General features: G+C 46.9%; 2 protein-coding genes across 11 annotated transcripts in view; one reads left to right on the top strand and one right to left on the bottom strand.

Annotated features, from left to right (window-relative positions):
• The window catches only part of GAB2 (GRB2 associated binding protein 2), a 175670-nt gene extending 163280 nt beyond the window's left edge, over positions 1-12390 (top strand). For all 4 annotated transcript variants that reach the window (XM_037840835.1, XM_037840834.1, XM_037840833.1 and 1 more), the window contains exons 4-10: positions 3450-4042; positions 5302-5396; positions 6496-6760; positions 8072-8162; positions 8521-8623; positions 10230-10355; positions 11254-12390. In XM_037840835.1, coding sequence (XP_037696763.1) covers positions 3450-4042; positions 5302-5396; positions 6496-6760; positions 8072-8162; positions 8521-8623; positions 10230-10355; positions 11254-11397 — 1417 coding nt within the window. In that variant the 3' untranslated portion in view covers positions 11398-12390. The remainder of the gene's footprint in view (positions 1-3449; positions 4043-5301; positions 5397-6495; positions 6761-8071; positions 8163-8520; positions 8624-10229; positions 10356-11253) is intronic.
• The window catches only part of USP35 (ubiquitin specific peptidase 35), a 140442-nt gene that overhangs the window by 101945 nt on the left and 22460 nt on the right, over positions 1-16037 (bottom strand). The window contains exons 11-13 of one of the 7 annotated variants that reach the window (XR_005217513.1): positions 7682-7788; positions 5705-5805; positions 3761-4922 (exon numbers count right to left, since the gene is read on the bottom strand). The exons of 2 other annotated variants lie outside the window; for them this stretch is intronic. Coding sequence is in view for 1 of the 5 variants with exons in the window: in XM_037840832.1 (XP_037696760.1) it covers positions 7771-7788 (18 nt within the window). In the remaining 4 variants the exon portion in view is untranslated. Of the gene's footprint in view, positions 1-3760; positions 7789-16037 lie in introns of those variants that run through there. 4 more of the 7 variants (XR_005217512.1, XR_005217511.1, XR_005217514.1 and 1 more) reach the window with 4 other exon arrangements.

Genomic DNA, 16037 nt, shown 5'->3' with positions numbered 1-16037 from the left:
ACAAGGCAGCGTAAGGTGAGTGTTAGGATGGAAGCATAGAAGGAGTAATTAAATATGAAAAGGAGAATAGAGGACCTATAAAACCTTTGTGGAGCAAAAAGTCTTCTTTTGTACTTTGTGTAAGATTTTGATGCTTCAAGAAAGCATTTCAGAGAGAGGTGAATAATGCAAGCCAAGGGTTAGAGCTTAGACTATGTGGGACATTATTTAGTGATGAGCGAGTAGTTCTGTGAGCTAGAACGGAGGATGGTGGGCAGAGGGAGGTTGGAACATAAGCTAGTGTGTTTTAAAGGGGAAGGATTCCAATGTGTTCCAGAGTGCTTGGTGCCTGGGCACTGGGCCAAGCTCTGGAAAGGGGATGGTGGCACCAACACTTTTCTTTATGCACTTGTTTATTTATTTAGTCATTTGCTTGTTCATTCAACATTTATTCATATTCATTATTTACTGTGTGTCAAGCACTAATCTGGGTATTCAGGAGAGAAAAATGAATGGCAGTTTCTTCTCTCTGTGAAACAGTTTGGTGGAGAGGATAAGTAACAGTGGTACATGATACAGTTAACAATTGCTGTTCGCTCCGAGAACAGTGTTGAACAAGTGATCTATCATCCTGGGAGGTGGAGGAGGTAAGAAACAGCTTAAAAAGATGTGCCATTTGAGCCGAGTTTGAAGGATACATAGAAGTAGGAACTTGCCAGATTGAAGTAAGAAGCCTTCCAGACAGAGCAAACGACACAGCAAAGGCCCAGAGGCTTGACTAAATGGGGCATACCTGGAACACGGAAAGTTTGGCCTGAGAGGATCCTACAGTGGGAAGGGGAACTAGGAAGAGGAGGTCAGAGAGATTAGCTGGAGTCAGAATAAACCTAGGAGTTTGGGCTTAGTCCTAAAGGCAGTGAGGCAGTATTGAAAATGTTTTAAGCTGGGAGGTTGGAAAAGTAAATGTCAGTACTGTGCTGAGAGGATCTCAGAGTGGCTGGGCAGGTGGTAGGCAGACTGGTTAAGGCCCTTTCATTAATCCAGAAGAAAAATCAGAAGGACCTGATGGGTTAATGAGCAAGAAATCATTAACCAGGTAACTCAGGAGAAAGATGAGGATTCCATTCTTGAATGTTTAAGATTACTGCAGGATACCTGTGATGCTCTCTCCAGCTTCACCCCCAATGTAAAATTCCTCAGGGGCTCCCTACTCCCTTCAGCCCTGGCGTGGCCCTGTACCCTCCCACTCTCATCTCTCAGCCCTGCTTTCTAACACACTTGATCCACCCTGAGAAGCTTCAGTTCCTTGAACTTGCTGGGTTGAGTTCTGCTTCTTTGTGCCTGTAACTGGAACATCTTTTCCTTTCTCTTGCCTTGCCAGTCTTTTCTGGCCAATTGCTGCTTATCCTTCAAGACTCACTCTGATGTAACATCTTTGAAGCCTTCCCTGACATTCTCTATCCCCACCATCGGGGAGGGTTAGTATATCTGTGTATAAATCTGTCAACAGCTACATATTCATCCCATTGGATTGTAATGATTTGCATGTATGTCACCTGCTCCACTGTGACCTGCCGCCCACAGGGCAGGGGGCACCTCTGGATCCACAGTGCTTGCCCAGATTGAAAGTAGGATGTCACTAAAAGTTTGTTCCATAAACAAATCCACATGGGGTCAGTCAGACGGAAATGCCAAAAGACAGAATGAACGGCATCAAAAACAAATGTGCATAATGTGAACACCTGTGTTCCTGGCAGCTCTACCAATGGCTCTTTCTACCCTCTGCCCTAAGCCCTACTTTATCTAAAGTCTTTATCTAAAGACTAGATGTTCAATTATCTAGGTCCTTGGCTATTGGCTTGATTGTGTACATAGAATGAAATGGAAAGGGAGAAAAACGAAGCCCGGTGGCCAGGGAGGACAGCAGGTGAAGGTTTAGGGGTGAAGTGGAACTGCCGGCTGTAAGGGTGCAAATTTTTCCCTTCCTCTTTCTGAGCTGCTGGGCCCTATTGTCTACCACCATCTGGTGGCCACTTCTGTAAATAACAATCTCCCTGTAAGATGAGAAAGCTTCTGTAAGGCAGAGAAGTTCCTCTAAGGACTATGACCACCCCCACCACCACTCCCACCCCCAGAAATAGCATGCAAATGTGTATGTGTATGAGATTTGCCTTATTCTGGTTTAGAAGCTCCGAATGTTTTTGTTGTTGTTTTTTTTTAAATCAGGTTCTTAAAAAGGCTTAAGGCCTCCAAAAGGCTGAGAATCACTGCTATAAAGGATTTGTTCTGGACCAATGATTCTTAATGTTTTTTTTCTCCAAATGAAATTTTATGAAGAATCATAATATAAGAAATAGAAAGGCAGACCAGGAGCCCTACTTGCTCAGAACCTCACCTTCTTAGTCTAAATTAGGGCCAGACCTATGTGGTCTAATAGCCCATTAAGCACAGAACACAGAATGCAGTTTGAAAGCCCGTCTTGTAACACACAAAGGCTTAAGGAGCTTCAAAGCCAGATGGACCCATAGAAATCATTGAGACCCACTAGATCACATCTGGGACAGAGGGGCTTGAGGAGGCTCACAGAGCTTGTCAATAGCAGTACTGGACCCTGAACACAAATCTCTGCACACCCAGCTCTTTTTACTTCCCAATCTTTCCTTATTTCCCAAAAACCTAAATTTAATAATAATAATAGAAGTGTTTTCCATTCTGAATATCGTTTGCAAACAGGAAAGTATTTTTCCTATAGATATTTAGACTTCTAGAGATAGATATATCCCCTCTAAATGCCTCTCAACAAACCACAATACATGGTAGAAGATAAGTCTATAGCTTACCTTTTGAATGACTCAATCTTTATAACTTACAGTGTCAATACCCATGAGCTGTTACATTTTACAGTGGGAAAACCGAGCCTCAGAGGGATAAACTGACTTGCTTACTGTTTTCTGATACCAGTTCAGGTGTTCTTTCCACTATCTCGCAGCCTTTGTATTAAAGTGTGCTTAAAACAAATGGGAATTTTTATTAGAATACATGCTTCTTGACCAAATGAACAGTGGGCAGTATGACTGCCTGTTGATATCTGTTTGGGGTGAGGAGGTGGTAAGATTGACCTCATCATAGCCATTTGGGGGTGAGGGAAGGATAAATACTAATATCGATTGAACTTCTATGTACTAGACATACTAGATTCTAATTTCTAAACAACCCTCAAAGTGTGTTTCCCATCACCATTTTGCAGATACGTAAACTGAAGCTCAGAAAGAGAAAGTGTCTTGCCCAAGTTCATACAGCTAGTAAATGGCAGATCTGAGATAACCCCCAGGTCTGCCTGACTTCTCAGCCTGTGCTTTTTCCGCACCAACCAGCTGCATGGAGTTTTCAACATGCCAGCTTGTCTCTCTCAGTGGACAGTCCTGGCCTCCTCTGACCCCGCTGCCCCTTCCCTTCTTTCTCTCTCTTAGGAGTGCCAGTTTCTCTCAGGGCACCAGGGCTTCATTTCTCATGAAGAGTGACACAGCCGTACAGAAACTTGCGCAGGGCAATGGGCACTGCGTCAACGGTGTCAGTGGTCAAGTCCATGGTTTCTACAGCCTTCCCAAGCCAAGCCGGCACAATACAGAATTCAGAGACAGTACCTACGACCTTCCCCGGAGCCTGGCCTCCCATGGGCATGCCAAGGGCAGCCTCACAGGCTCTGAGACAGATAATGAGGATGTGTATACCTTCAAGACGCCCAGCAACACCCTGTGCCGAGAGTTTGGGGACCTTCTGGTGGACAACATGGACGTTCCATCCACCCCACTCTCAGCCTACCAGATCCCTAGGACATTCACCCTGGACAAGAACCACAACGCCATGGCGGTGGCCACTCCTGGGGACTCAGCCATAGCTCCCCCACCCCGGCCTCCCAAGCCAAGTCAGGCAGAAACACCTCGATGGGGCAGCCCTCAGCAGAGACCTCCAGTCAGTGAGAACAGCAGATCAGTCTCTGTTGCGGCCACCATTCCCAGGCGCAATACCCTCCCTGCAATGGACAACAGCCGACTTCACCGAGGTCAGTTTATGCCCTAGCTGAGAATCCAGAGGGAGAGGGAGGTAACACAGGGGTTCTCAGTAGTTGCTAATCCTCAGTCATCCATGGCCGAGGCAAACTTAAAGGACCCCCCAGGTCAGAGAGACATAGGTTTAGGCTCCTTCTATCCAGATATTACAAGGTAGTCTTTCAAGAACAGAGTATAGCAACCCTGCTTTGGAGAACTTGATATTCTACTAAGGGTGATAGAAAATTCTTGGTTAACCACAATGCAACATTCCATGGGTTTGGAAGTCCAAATCATAATATTTTATTCATTTATAAATCAAACCAAAGATTTAAGAAATAAATTTAGAAGACCTGTCTAAATTAGGGCCAAACCTATGTGGACTAGCAGACTATTAAAACAATAGTCTTAAGAATATTTTCTAGGCCACACTTTGGTCTCTGGTTGAAGTCTGAACTTCTTTTTGAAGTATCTCAATTCTATTGTCATTTATTTTCCACTGACAGTATTCCAACTCTTCATATAACCTCCTTTGTTAGATGAAAACCTAAAATAATATTAATTCCTTTCATTTTGCATATTGCTTTATATTTTGCAAAGCCTTTTCTTATCCATCCTGTTGTTTGAGCCATATGGTGATCCTGAGAGTTTGGTCGGAAAAGTATTATTGTCTCCATTTCACATGAGGCTCGTGGTAGGTAAGAGACTTATTCAGGGTTGCAAAATCAGTCAGTGGCAGAGATGGGACTCTGATCCTCATGTCCTGACTTCTGGTTCAGTACTCTTTGCACAGTATTTCACTCTATCAGCAGTTTGAGCAAGTGCCCTGTGCTTTGGAACTAGGATGATAGAGGTATATATAAGACATGTCCTTGCCCTTTAGGGAGCTCACACCTTGTTGGGGAGATAAAACCAGCAGTCATAAATTAGTGTAAATATTATTATTACTGTAAGTATTATTATTAAATGATAGCTGTAGTGATTGGGGCAAATGGTAAATGCTATAGGAGTTAAAGGAGAGTTACATAAATGAGGGCAGAAGGAGTCAAGGAGGGATTCTCTATAGATGCTAAAACCGGACTGAGCTCTGGAAGCCTAGGAAGTTTTTGAATGGAGGAATGATGTGATAGAAGCAAAACCTGATCACTTGAGCTTGAGAATAGTGTCTTCTACAGTGTTAGTAAGACCCTGAATAACACTGGTGAGGGTATGGAGAAGTGTCAACACTTGAATCGACTGTGAGTGCATATGGATCTTCCTTCCTCTATCACAGCCTCTTCCTGTGATACCTACGAGTATCCGCAGCACGTTGGAGAGAGTGCAGGCCGGTCTGCAGAGTCCATGAGTGATGGAGTTAATTCTTTCCTGGTGAGTGGGGTTTAGCCAGCTCATGTGGGTTAAAGATCACAACACATGTAACTAAAAGCACAGCCCCAAAAGAGTGATGGCGTCTCCCTCTTGGAACCCTGCCTAGGTTCTTGTGTCAGTTCTTAATCCTGGATTGAATTTTTGGACAAGATACAAGTGTCCTAGTCTGGAGGAAATGTGTATACTTAGAAAGACTGAGCAAAGGCTTACCAAGCATGTGGTTAAGCAGAGGGGACCTAGACTGTAGAGAACCCAGACTCTGGGATGATGCATCTTCTAAGGCAACATCCCTACCCATGAGGTCTCACCTGGAGGAAGGATGCTGTGGTATGAGACTTCAGGTAGGGGCTGTACTCAAAGTCAGCCTGGGCAGCACAGTCATGGTTTGGGTGCAGGATCCCAGGCTGTCCTGTTGAGGAGACTGACCACAGTTTTTCCAGGTGTCAGGCCCTGGCCAACCTGACCAGGGACTGGTTCCAGGCCCACTGGAAAGACTAGGAAAATTAGGTAACCAAGGCCAAAGAAGGACAGCTCCTTCAGGGGACAGAGAAGGAGTTGGAGGAAGGATTGCTGCATTGCACGTATCTATGGCAGCTCTCACTGCAGCCTTGTGGACACCTGAAAGCTAGACTAGAAGCACAACTGGCCCCAGATCTCACCTGCCATTGCCAAGACTTCTAATATGCTCCTTGCCCTTTTCAAGGCCGAGAGCCTGATCTTTCAGTGGTGACCCTAGACTTGAGGTAGAGGGTGGGCCCTGAGCCAAAACTATGCAGCGCATAGCCTGTGGTACCCTCTCCTGGGTCAGGCACCCAGAAACCTTAGTAGACCTAGTCACCAAAGATATTTTATACCACAGATTTATCATAACTTATAAGTGGATCCAAAGGTATCATGGAAGCTAGAAAGGACCCACTGTCCTCATTTCTTTCTGTTCCCCCACTCAACTTTCTTATTTGGACTTCCCAACTTCTACCTTAAATCTTCCCAGTGCAGCTAACTTAGTCATGACATTTATTGCCTTATATATAAAACCTCCCCCCTTCTCATTTCTTCTGACTAGTAACAGCTGTATTTCTTTCACTCTCCCTCTCCCTAGCCAGGGAAAGCAGTTGTGGGCCGATCGGATAGCACCAATTCTGAAGACAACTATGTACCCATGAACCCAGGTTCTTCCTCCCTGATGGCCATGGAGCGAGCCAGCGATAATTCCCAGAGTGTCTACATCCCCATGAGCCCAGGGCCCCATCACTGTGACCCACTCAGCTACTCCTCCACAGCCCTTCCTAAGCATCGAGGCCCCAGCCGAGGAAGTGAGATCCAGCCACCCCCTGTCAACCGCAATCTCAAACCTGACCGGAAAGGTAAGTCTACCCTTTCCCCTTTCCCAACTCTGGAACATGGCCAGGGATTATTTGCATTTGTTTAGGAATGATGTGGATCCTAGACTTTTTCTATAAGGAAGTGGTAGCTTCTGGGGCCTAAACCACCACCACCCCCCAAACACACGAAAACATTTCCCAAATTCATCCCAATGGTCTAGCCCCCTAGGGACTGAATGCTAGAAGACCCTTGGTGAGCAGGAGTGCAGGAAATGGAAGAACAGGACAGGTTCAGGTTCCACTCTGCCACCTGCCAACATGTCCTTGTAGACAAATCATTTAATATCCTTGAATCTTGTTTCTTTATCTAGGAAATGGAAAGTATAATTCTTCTCTCCCCAAGGCATTGAAGGACATAGATAATAAATCTAAGAGTGTTTTGTAATGTTTGTATTTCTGTACAAGGGCAAGGGATTAGTATTAGACTTAGAGCTGGGCAGTAAAAAACTGAGAAAGTGGTCTACTAAGAGACACACCATGATCTTGAGCTTGAGCTTTCAAGAAAGTCTGGAAGATGTGGGTTGACATCCTTATCCAGCATTTCCTAGATGTGTGATTTGGGGCATATGATTTAAATTCTCTGAACCTCAGTTTACTTGTCTGTGTAACAGGAATAGTGATTCCCACCCCCAGAACTGTTTAGAGCAGTATGCTGGACATTGACTCTGGCACACATCAGGTGTTCAATAAAGTTAGATCTGTGCCTCCTACATTTAGACCAGGAAGAAGTGCTGGTTCAAGTTTCAGGTCTTCCACTACCTCACTCTGCACTCTGGGGTCAAGGGCATAGATTCAAAGAGAAGAGGATGGTTACCAGGCAGAGATAAGACCCCATTGTCTGGCCAGCAGGGAATTCAAATCTTAGTGTACAGAATTGAAGCTTCAGAGCCTCGTGGCATTTACCTTCCTCCACTGTAGGTTCCCCAGACCCTGTTCCAGGAGCAGCAGAGAGTAGTCATGGTGTCCATCTCCATGTCAAATATTGTCTCTTTTTACATAAAGTCACAAATCTGAAGAGAAAAATCTGCTATCAGATCAGGCGTCCCCATTTTGGATTCTGAAAATACAATTACCCTGGACACAGTGGAAAGAATATAAAATTTGCAATCTGAAAACCTGACTTGAAGGCCTGTCAACATGGTCAAAAATTATATAACCTTGCTGAGCCCGTTTCCCTATGTAAAACTGGAATGAATGTGAAAACATTTATAGATCGGTGTGTGTATCTTATACAGGTGTATGTGTGGCATTATTATTATTGGCTGATTACTTGACTTTCTGTTCCTGCTCCAGCAAAGCCAACACCACTTGACCTGAGAAACAACACCGTCATCGATGAGCTCCCCTTCAAATCACCTGTCACCAAGTCGTGGTCTAGGGCCATGTGAGTGTCTGTCTGTGGAAGAGGGACCTTGCTGTAGGCCGTTAGGGGAAATGAGGAGTGGAATGGTCCTGGGCTTGTGACTGGAGAAAGTTGGGTTCGGGTCTAATGCCGGTCATTAGCTGATCATGTCTCTTTGATCTCTTGGAGCTTGCTTTCCCCATTATGATGGAGGAATAATTATACTTGCCCTGTCAATACCCAATAGGCTGTTATCAGATCTTAGTCTGATAATGGACTATGAACCTCTGAGGGCTAAAGTTTGAGTGTGTGAGGGTCAGGGGCCAAGCTAAAGGCTAAAGACACAACAGCAGCTATGAGGCTTCCTCAAGGTTTACTCTTCATCTTCTTCCCACAATAGCCACACCTTCAACTCCAGCTCTTCCCAGTACTGCCGCCCCATCTCCACGCAGAGCATCACCAGCACGGACTCGGGAGACAGCGAAGAGAACTACGTCCCTATGGTGAGTCCTTTGGGGTTTGCAGGAATGACTCCTATCGGAGCCCCTGGGCTCACTGCATTATTTGGGATTTAGTCCCATGCTACAAATCCTTCTTGAGCGCATATGCATGAAGCACCATCAGGGTCATCAGAGGTTAGGAAGATGTGGACCCTGCCCTCAAAGAAGTCATAGTCTTAAAGAGCAGCTCTCTCATGACATTGACACAAGGTGGCATGATCAGTGTCCTTGGAGAGACAGTGTTGTAGGAACACAACCGCAGTACAGGTGACCATAGTAGGCTAGGGAAGAGAGAAGGCCCTGAGGGAAAGATAGCCTTGCAAGGACAGAGAGCAAGTATTAAGAAAGACACTTGAGTCAGAAATTACAGGGCATGGAGAAGAATGAGCAATTAGTGAATTATGGCTAAAGTTAGGGTAGGCAGGGATGTGGCTGGACCTGGATACTGTCTTAGGAAGTTTAGGTTTTTCCTGTGGGCAAGAGGGAGCAATAGGTTTCCAGGCATGCAAAGCAATTAAGTAGGTGCTTTAGAATGGTCACTGGGAGCCTGAAGAAAATGACAAGAGTGTCCTTTAAAGTTTACTTCCTTCTGTCTTGTTAAAATCTTTAAAAAGTAAAAGATCTTCTCTTCATTTCCTTATCCTTTTGTTCCTATGGCCATGTCCAAGGGTATGAGTGTAAGTGGTGGGGAACCAGACATGGACATCACTCACCCACAGTAAAGGCCATAATAGAGGTATAAACACACACAGAACATGATACGTTTTCTCCCTGAGGTTTCATTGAAAAGAGTGTAGCTGCCCAGCATCTGGTAGCTCCTGCATAAATACTGAAAGAATGAATCAAGTCACTAATCAAGCAACAAAAAAACAGGATATAGACTATCACCTTTTTCATTAGAATAAGACTGGGAAAATCCTGGACAAGTTGCCTGCAGCAGAGGTGCCTGAGTGGAGACAGGACCCTATAGTGTGTCATTTGAAGACCTGCTGAAGGCACTGGGGCTTTGTACAGCCTCGAGTAGAGGCAACTATTCAGTTCTCTGAGGAGCTGGAGCTGCAGAGAGCAAGATGCTTTGGTGGGGCTACCGCCACTCTAGGGAGTTTGAGAGAGGCAGATTTGGTGCAACAGATGAAACTTTCCAACATGCAATGCATAAAGGAAATGTGCTCCCTTCTTGGAAGTGGTCACTAGGAGGACAGCAAGCAAAGGCAGGGTCACTGTCAGGAAGGACACCATAGATGAGATTTGGCCTGATGCCCTATAAGGAAGGCGACACTGCACAGGGAATTAGCACAGATTTGAGAGCCAGAAAACAGACCTCGTTCCCCGCCCTGCTCCATCATTCACCAGCTGTGAGACTATGGGCAAATCTCTTTACTTCCCTGAACCTCTCTTTCTTCTTTCTGTTTTTAAAACAAGAATAGTAATAATGCCTACATCACAGGATGGTTAAAAGAGAGATCATGAAAAGTCTCTAGCACAGTAATGGCACATAGAGCAGGCACTCAGTAAAATAGCAGCTCATATTCCCAGAGGGTGTTTTTCTGGGTGGTGGGAAACCTGTTTCTTAAACCCACTTACTAACACTTTCTCCTCCTTATGATAGCAAAATCCAGTGTCTGCATCTCCCGTTCCCAGTGGCACCAACAGTCCAGCCCCTAAGAAGAGCACTGGCAGCGTCGATTATCTTGCCTTGGACTTCCAGCCAAGCTCCCCAAGCCCCCACCGCAAGGTGCCTTGGGGAGAGGGGTGGTGTCAGTTAGAGATCTCGGGACCCGGGGGGAGTCCACAGGGGTTGGGGTGCCTTACATGAAACAGCAGCATTCAGCCTCTTCTCCCATTCCTGAACCCAGCACTTGTGACTTGACCTTGCTTTAGTCTGGATCTTAGAGGCTTATATTCCCTCTGTCACAGAGCACAGGAACCCTGGGTCCCTAGACCCTAATCAGCCAGTCCATCTTCCTCATTGTATAGATGGGAAAACAGACTTACACAGAGAGAAATGATTTGCTGAAGGTTAAAAAGGGATCAGGGACAAACCCAAGACTCAGGGATCCTGCATCCTGGTCCCAAGCTCTCTGTTGAGAACTGACTGCCTGGGTGGGTCCCAGAGTCCTGTTATTAATACAGTGGCCTACAGAAGGGGCCTCTGCGCCTAGGAAAGCCCTTCCCAAGAAGCCCACTTAGCTAACCATTCAAGACAGCAGGGCAGGAAGTGTCACTTCAGTGCAGTTCCCTCTTCACAGGGTGGCTGTGAGGATTTGCCCGGGGAACACATGTAAAACCTTTGGCAGTGCTTGCTGGTACCTAGTCAAGTCCTTCCCCTGGGTGAGTGGCCAGAAGGAGGTGGATGGAGACAGAGATCAAGGCCTGGACCATCCTGAGGGCCAAGGAGAGACCTGGGTAATCCTAGGAGCTGGGAAGTACAACGGGTTGGCAGAGGGCTGTTTGGAGTTCAGGATTTAAAGCCTGCGTTCAGAAAAACAATACAGACTTCTGAGCTGGGTCAAAGTAGCAGACAGAGTCCCACCTCCTGTCTTCTTGAAGAAGCTAGGGAAGAGCCCATCCTCCTCTCCCACACCTTACCAGTTACTCAAAGCCACTTCCACTTTCCCACTCTGTCCCCTCAGCCATCCACATCATCTGTCACTTCCGACGAGAAGGTGGACTATGTTCAAGTAGACAAAGAGAAGACTCAGGCCCTGCAGAACACCATGCAGGAGTGGACAGACGTGCGGCAGTCCTCGGAGCCTTCCAAGGGTGCCAAGCTGTGATTCAGGGCCACCGAGCCCAGGGAAGGGCTCCAGAGCTGGCTCTTCCCCATCCTCTCTTCCTTCTCCCTCCCATTGCCCCCTCCTGCCTACCTCCTCTCCACTGTGCCACTCTCAGCCTTCAAAGCACTTGACATCAGGGACCCTGAAACCTACCCCTGGGAGGTGAGGGCCTGATTGAGATACTTCCTCTGCCCACTCTGGGCCCACCTTTGATTTTTATCAGTAATGGCCAAGCCTCCAACCCATCTTAGTTAGGAGCTGTTGCCAAAAAGCATTCTTCAGCCTCTTCTTGTCCTTTAGACCTGAATATCTACCAGATTTTAGAAGGAGGGGTTGGGGCTCTGAGCTAGATTCCATACCTCTTACTTGGTCACAGCCTTCAACCCTACCTGGGCTACCTCTCCTTCAGTCCTAGGAGAAGAGAAATCATCTTGCTGACCCAGGGAGCCAAGGACCAGCAGACCAAAGTGGACATGGACTTTTTCATCTCTTTCTTGGCAGGGGAGAGGACAAGGCCACCAAAGGTGAAACAATCAAGAAGGAAGGTCAAAGGTGGTCTTGAGGAGCAAAGCAATTGGATTCCAAGACATAGAAGGGCAGTTTATATATGTAGTGGTCCCCAACTTGCAGGCCAAGGACATGGCAGTGCAGCTATAGGGTAGGAGAGGCAGAGGGATAAAGGACAAAAGAAGGGAGGATTGATGATGGGCAACCAAGAATAAGAACCAGGGCTTGGGGCCCAAGAGATTGGAATGACAAGGACACTATAGAACTTAGGATTTACAGGTCCCCTCTGCAGCTCTCTGATGCTGCTCTGGGAAAGAGATGGTCATCTTCCCCAGAGGCCTCCTTGAGAGCCACCCACCATGCCTGAAAGTACCACTCTGGAGAAGGCTTGGATTTATGTGGGTGACGCAGCATGTGTAGGGGGAGTGCCAGTGCAGTGAGGGGATGCAGATGGAGGCCTGTGGGAAACAAATGTGATATTCCAGGATGGGGGTGGGGGGGTAGGGAGGGAGGGAACATGATGTAGACTGGAGGTGATGCAAGTATTGGGGGTAATCCTGTGATAGGAACACACTAGGCAGAGACCCAGGGGCATGGGGCACGACATTGGAGACAGTGCAGCAAGTGCGTTTCTGCGAGTTGGACAGTACAGCAAGGGAAGGACACAGAAGCAGTGTGCTGGCATGTGAGATTCTGGGGGTAAGGGCACTGTTAAAGGGCCTAGTGGAGTACTCAGGGCAGTGTCATAGGGGATGCAGAGTGAAGCAGAGGGAGGGGGTGATGTCGCAAAAGGGTAGTGATATGCACAGTGGAGTGACATGAGGGCAGCTCCAAGGACTGATGAACGATGAGTAAAGAGTGGGAGGGAGAGAGCAGGGTAGAACCATGCCTAGAGGTCTGCTTATGGGTAGGACTGATGGTTTCTGCCGTTTGGCTGAGTTTTGTGTCAGGTTTCAAAACAGATACAAGTCTGGCCTGGTGCCAGGCTCAGGGTGTTTTTTCAGTTCACCTGACACCCTTGGGCCTATTGGTCCCTAGCATTCCAGGTGCCACCTTGATACAAACCTGGCTACAGAGACAGGAGAGCCAATCCTCCTCCCGTGGCTTGAAGGCCATCAGAGCAGCATTCCCCTCCTCCCATCCCTGCCAGTGACGGGAGGTAGAGTGTCGCCTCAGCCTCTTTCTCTTAAGTCTAGGGAAGGGGGATATCTGAATTTTTTATGTTGAAAGCTCTTGACCAAATTTTGAAGAGTTTCAGAGGCAACTGGGCAGACCAGACATTCATCCTATGACTTCCCACCACGTTTGATGAGAGTGACTACCACTCCCCTTTCAGCTCCCATGCATGAACATACATGCACACACACTTCCCCAGACCAATGAATGGCCTGACCGTTCTCTGAGTCCCATCCTGGGAGAAGTTATTTTCTCACTAGTAACCCCTCTCCTCCTACCATCAATTCACATCAACATAACAAGCATTTATTAATGGCTGTTAGGCTCTGGGTTTTGACACTGAGGACACAGGAAATAATCATACCTTGTCCCTGCACTTGAGAAGGTCACAATGAAGTGGAAAAAAGGACAAAGACATAAAACATAGGCGATGGCCACTAAAGTGCTGATGGGGTGCAGAGAAGCAAAGACAACTTCTCAGGGAGGTTGGGTGGGGAGGTGGGCAATGGGGACAGGGGTGGAAATCAGAGAAGGAGGTTTTTAGGAAAAGGGGATACCTGAGAAGGGCCTTAGGGATGAATAGGTCAGATTTTTACAGGGAAGGAAGGATAGCACCCAGGTGCAGTGGAGGAAAAGGAAGAAGCAGCTTGGAACAAAAGACCTTTGAGAGTATGGGTCTAGCTCCTGGGAAGCAGTGGGTAAAATGATAGGGGTGGCAGGTACCTACACTGAGCAAGGTTTACAGGGTGCTGGTTTACTCTGCCCAACCATGACCCAGTCCCTTTAAGGCGCTTTAGCCCTCAGTGAGGCATCCCATATGGCAGAGCTTTCTAACTGGTGCCTCTCTTGTACCCCAGAAACCTATAGGTGGGCCCAGACATTGATGCCTTCAGTTAGCATGTTAGCATTTTCTGAGAGTGCTATAATGTGAATGAAACCCATTGGAGTCTTCAGAGTCTGAGGTGTTCAGATCTAATCTCCAAGGAGGCCTCCTTCCAACACTTGGTTTCTCTATCTGCCAAAACCCTTAAGGTGGAGGTGAGGTACAAGGAAGTACTAGAGAAGAGGAAATTGGCCTGTTGAGATCAGACTCTGGCTCACAACTCCTAAACTACCAGCCATATCTAGTATGCTCCACCTACCCCCCAAAAAGGAAAAGTCAGCTCAGTTTAAAAGGATGGTCCTTTGGCCTATCAGTGGATCAAAGTCCACCTCTCCTGATGGTCTGGCTAGGACTGAAACCCCAGAATGGGATGCCTTCTCACCTAGCATTAGCACACACAGGAGCTCATCTTTTCTGGGGCTTCCCGAAGAAGGCACTGTCCTTACTTCCAGCTCCACCTCTGCAAGGTTAAGGAATAGAGAACAAACAATAGGAAAAGGAAGTGTGAGTAGTACAGGGAGATGGTCTCCTAGGACCTTTGTTTGCCCATCTGTGAAATGGGTGGTTGGATTAAATGTTCTCTGAGGCCCCTGCCACAATTGACACTCAGCTGTTTTAAGGGAAGTCCCTGACTCTGTACCTTCTCTCTCAAGGGTTACATCACTAGGGATGGGCAGCACCCAGAGCATTAGCCAATTAACCCAGTCTCCTCTCTAGCTTGACTTTGGTAACTTCCAAGTTTGAAACCATTAAATGTACCCCATTCCTAGGTTAGAAGCACAACCATTCTGAAGTTATTGGAGCATGGGCTCAACCTCCATCTGCCCTTTGGCCCCTTTACCTACCTTGGGGAATAAGGCCTCAGCTGCAAGCCATGGCCTTGGACTGCCCACCCTACCCCCACCCACACTGCTTTGACAGATCTCTGGAAGAAGAATGCAGAGGCAAATTAGCACCTCCTTCCCCTTTCTGGGCCTCGTCTGCAGAATATGGAGGAAGCAAGGCTGACCACATGAGCTTAAAGGTCCCTCCTACTGGGGCCATCATTCTGAGACTCAGCCAAGTTCTCTGGGGCCTGGGAGCACAGTGGGATGCCTGCTGAGGGGGCCCATTGGGAGGTTCAGGCTGTCGTGTGATATTAGGTGGTGTGTGTTCTTGTGTAATTGTTTGTTATGAGTGTCTTGAAATTTAGAATCAAGTTGCGCAAAATTATCACTATTTGTTGGGAACAGAAAATGGGCTAGGAGAATCCCTGTCTTAAGTTTGTCCTGTTACCATTTAAAATTGACACTTAATTTTTCAAGTCACTGTTGGTGCCTAATCACTTAAGTTATTAATTTATTCTTTTTTCTTTAAAAAAAAATTTGTAACACATATTTATCCTGTGAGTAGGTCTGGGGGGTGGGGGGTGGGAACGTGTTAGTGGATAATGTTTTTGCTGTGGTGACACATGGTACAGGCCTGGAGCTTGCAGGTCCCTTTTTACTGTGGTGTTGGAGCAGGACAACAATAAAGTCCATTAGAAATGCAACCCAGAGAGGCTGCAGAGTCTGCCTTGTCTAAGGGACTGAGGGATGGAATCCATACAGACTCACATCCCAGCGTGGGTGCAGGCCTAAGGACCAACAGCTGCTGGTCCTTTCTCAAGATGATGTGTAGGCTCTTGACAAGAAAATCATTTCAGAATCATCTCTGTCATGATCCAGGAAAGCCGACGTGCCAATTTGCTCCACTTTCATTTTAACAGGATACAGGTAACTACTTTTCTTGGCTGGGAACGAGGATGAATCCTTTCTATTTCAGAATCTGTTTTCCTAATCCGTTAAAAGGAAATTGTAATATCACCTGTAAATTCATCTTCCTTGGAACGTATACTGGACTGGGGGGCTAGAGGCACATCCTTAGCGTGACTCGGTTTCTGATAGATCATGTCACCTAAGGCCCACTTTTGCTGGTCCCTAAGGTCTGGCATCTTGAGGGTCAGTGATATGTGGGCTTAAACTCGACTCTTGTCCCATAGGACAAGCAGGCAGCCTTTGAAGCCCCTGCCTGCCCGGTCCCTTCCTCCTCTGTC

The sequence above is a fragment of the Choloepus didactylus genome, chromosome 6 (assembly GCF_015220235.1).
Source record: "Choloepus didactylus isolate mChoDid1 chromosome 6, mChoDid1.pri, whole genome shotgun sequence".
Classification (NCBI taxonomy): Eukaryota; Metazoa; Chordata; class Mammalia; order Pilosa; family Megalonychidae; genus Choloepus; species Choloepus didactylus.
Note: the sequence above shows the minus strand (reverse complement) of the source record. Positions and strands in the feature narration are given on the sequence as shown.